The 2,500-nt window shown below is 39.1% G+C and overlaps 1 protein-coding gene across 1 annotated transcript in view; it reads left to right on the forward strand.

Annotated features, from left to right (window-relative positions):
- The first annotated feature begins 500 nt into the window (after positions 1-500).
- LOC147472002 (uncharacterized) overlaps positions 501-2,500 on the forward strand; it is a 2,291-nt gene continuing 291 nt past the window's right edge. The window contains exons 1-4 of the mRNA XM_086535823.1: positions 501-573; positions 1,063-1,260; positions 1,366-2,022; positions 2,241-2,500. The exon at positions 2,241-2,500 is cut by the window's right edge and continues 291 nt beyond it. Of these exons, the coding sequence (XP_086391949.1) occupies positions 501-573; positions 1,063-1,260; positions 1,366-2,022; positions 2,241-2,500 (1,188 nt within the window). The remainder of the gene's footprint in view (positions 574-1,062; positions 1,261-1,365; positions 2,023-2,240) is intronic.

Here is a 2,500-nt window from a genome sequence, read left to right on the forward strand (position 1 = left end):
AAGATAGTCAACTGTAGATAATGACATTGGTAATTATCATAATGCTGCCAATTGATAAAAACAACAAGCTATTTCTTCAGAACAAGGAGACACGTACGAAACAGACACCTTCACACGTTCGGTACACGTATCAAACATCCGTCTGGTCTTACGCTACGTTCAGAGTTGCCAACTTAGCGCTTTTGGCGCTAAATCTAGCTCTTTTTCAAGTTATTTAGCGCTTAAATTTATCATTTAGCGCCTTAGCGCCTTTTTTAGCGCTTTTTTAAAATACTTAGCTCCAAATTTAGCGCCTTATGGCTCATTACAGTTGCTCTTTATCATGTACTTTTTATATTTTCATTTTTTTATTAATTCATTTGTTTATTTATTTAGTTAGTTTTAGCTACCACGTAATGTCAGTACCCCAGACGCTTGATGTACGCATTTTGTGACAAACATACGTAAAATAAATACCTCTATAGGTGTGTAATGCTTTGTTTTATCAATAAAATAAAATCATGGCTGGTGCGGGAGAACCGAACCCGTCGGCCACTCGTCAGAGTCCTGTCCAAGTTGTGTCTGAAATGCTAGGTAGTTAAGTTAAACAATATTGTACTACCTTTTTCATTGGATACTGTTATCATTAGTAATTTCACAGACGCGACGTACGTTTCTGGACATTTTGCCTCAGCTTCTCAAGTGTAAACCCGCCTCGGTACGTCGATAATTTTGCTCGTAGCTACGCTTACTTCACGTACGTCGCAATTCGATGGTTGCCTAGCTTTCTACAAGCAACAATGAGCAAAAAGTATGCACAACATTTTAGAGCAGAGTGGTTAAAAGACCCAAATTATGAGAAATGGTTGCGGAGAGTAGAAGGTGATGATACGAAATGTGTTTGTAAGTACTGTCATTGCACACTGTCTGCAAAACGTAGTGACATTGATAGACACAGACAGACATTAAAACATAAGAAAGCAGAGAAACCTTTCAGTACCGAAAGACAAGGCACAATACCATTTGAAAAAGTGAGTAGTGACACACATGTGACTGAAGGAAATGTATCCCTATTCATTGCAGAACACTGTTCATTACGTGTTGTTGATCACCTCAGTGAGCTGTGCAAAGTAAGATTTGCAGATAGTAAGGGATGCAAGGATTTCAAGCTAAAGAGGACAAAGTGCAGTGCTATTGTGTGCAACGTGCTTGCTCCACACTTCAGCAGTGATTTGAAAGATGACATTGGTGATCAAAAGTTCAGTCTCTTAATTGATGAGAGTAATGACATTACAGTAACCAAGCTACTAGGAATTGCTATTAGATTTTACTCAAGAAGTAAGAAAAAAATTGTAGTGACATTTTTGGACCTTGTTGAACTCCCAGACTGTGATTCTACTGGAATATGTGATGCCTTGAAAAGATCCTTGAAAAATAATGGACTGGAGTTACAAAAGCTCACTGCTATAGGGACTGATAATGCTTCTGTTATGACGGGAGTTAACAGTGGAGTGTATGCAAAACTCAAAACAGAAGTTCCTCATCTCATCCTTATTAAGTGTGTCTGCCATTCTTTGCAGTTAGCTGTGTCTCATGCAACAGCTCAGTGCCTCCCTAGAAACCTAGACTTTTTGATTAAAGAGACTTATAATTGGTTTTCCCACTCTGCTATCCGCCAAGCTAGATACAAGGAAATATTTTCTCTGATAAATGATGGTCAAGCGCCACTTAAATCAATTCACCTGAGCCAGACTCGATGGCTTTCAGTTGAATCGGCAATAGTCAGAATTTTGCAACAATGGCTTGAACTTAAGACTCACTTTGGCATGGCAAGACATGGTGAAAAGTGTTACACAGCTGAGATCCTGTATGGAATGTTTTGTGACAAGGAAAACTATGCATTCCTTGTATTTCTGAAACATATTCTGGGAGAAGTTCAGCGAGTTAATAAGAAATTTGAAGCAGAGGTACAAGATCCAACGAAACTACTGAGTGACCTTCTTCATCTTATTGATTCTATGAAGTCAAAGGTCCTCATCCCAGGTAAAACATTGAGGGAGGGGAGTTGATTGAAAGCTACTTGGACCCACGTCCTTACTTGGGATATGAGTTTGAAAAGGAGATGTCAGAATGCAAATTTCCTCATGAAAAACAAATAAGACAAAGATGTGTAAGTTTTGTTGTGGAGCTAATCAAACAGCTTGAGCAACGTCTGCCTGACAATGTTCAAGTCTTGCAGTCAATGTCCTTACTGAGTGCAGGTGAATGCTTGCAATCCATAAAGCCTGGAATAATAGATCTAGCAAAGATGTTCACTGAGAGTGATGAAATTTTGACACGAATTGACTTCCAGTGGAGAAATCTACATAAAATACTGTGGAAGAAAAATACTGACACATCAGAACTCTGGGCTGAAATATCTTCGCACACAGATGCAACTGGAGAAAACCCCTTCAGTGATCTTGCAGAATTGGCTTTGACTGTCCTAACACTACCTCACTCGAATGCAGATGTGGAACGC

This window comes from Penaeus japonicus, unplaced genomic scaffold (genome assembly GCF_977035675.1).
Source record: "Penaeus japonicus unplaced genomic scaffold, GWHDUDI00000001_assembly GWHDUDI00000004, whole genome shotgun sequence".
NCBI classification, from domain to species: domain Eukaryota; kingdom Metazoa; phylum Arthropoda; class Malacostraca; order Decapoda; family Penaeidae; genus Penaeus; species Penaeus japonicus.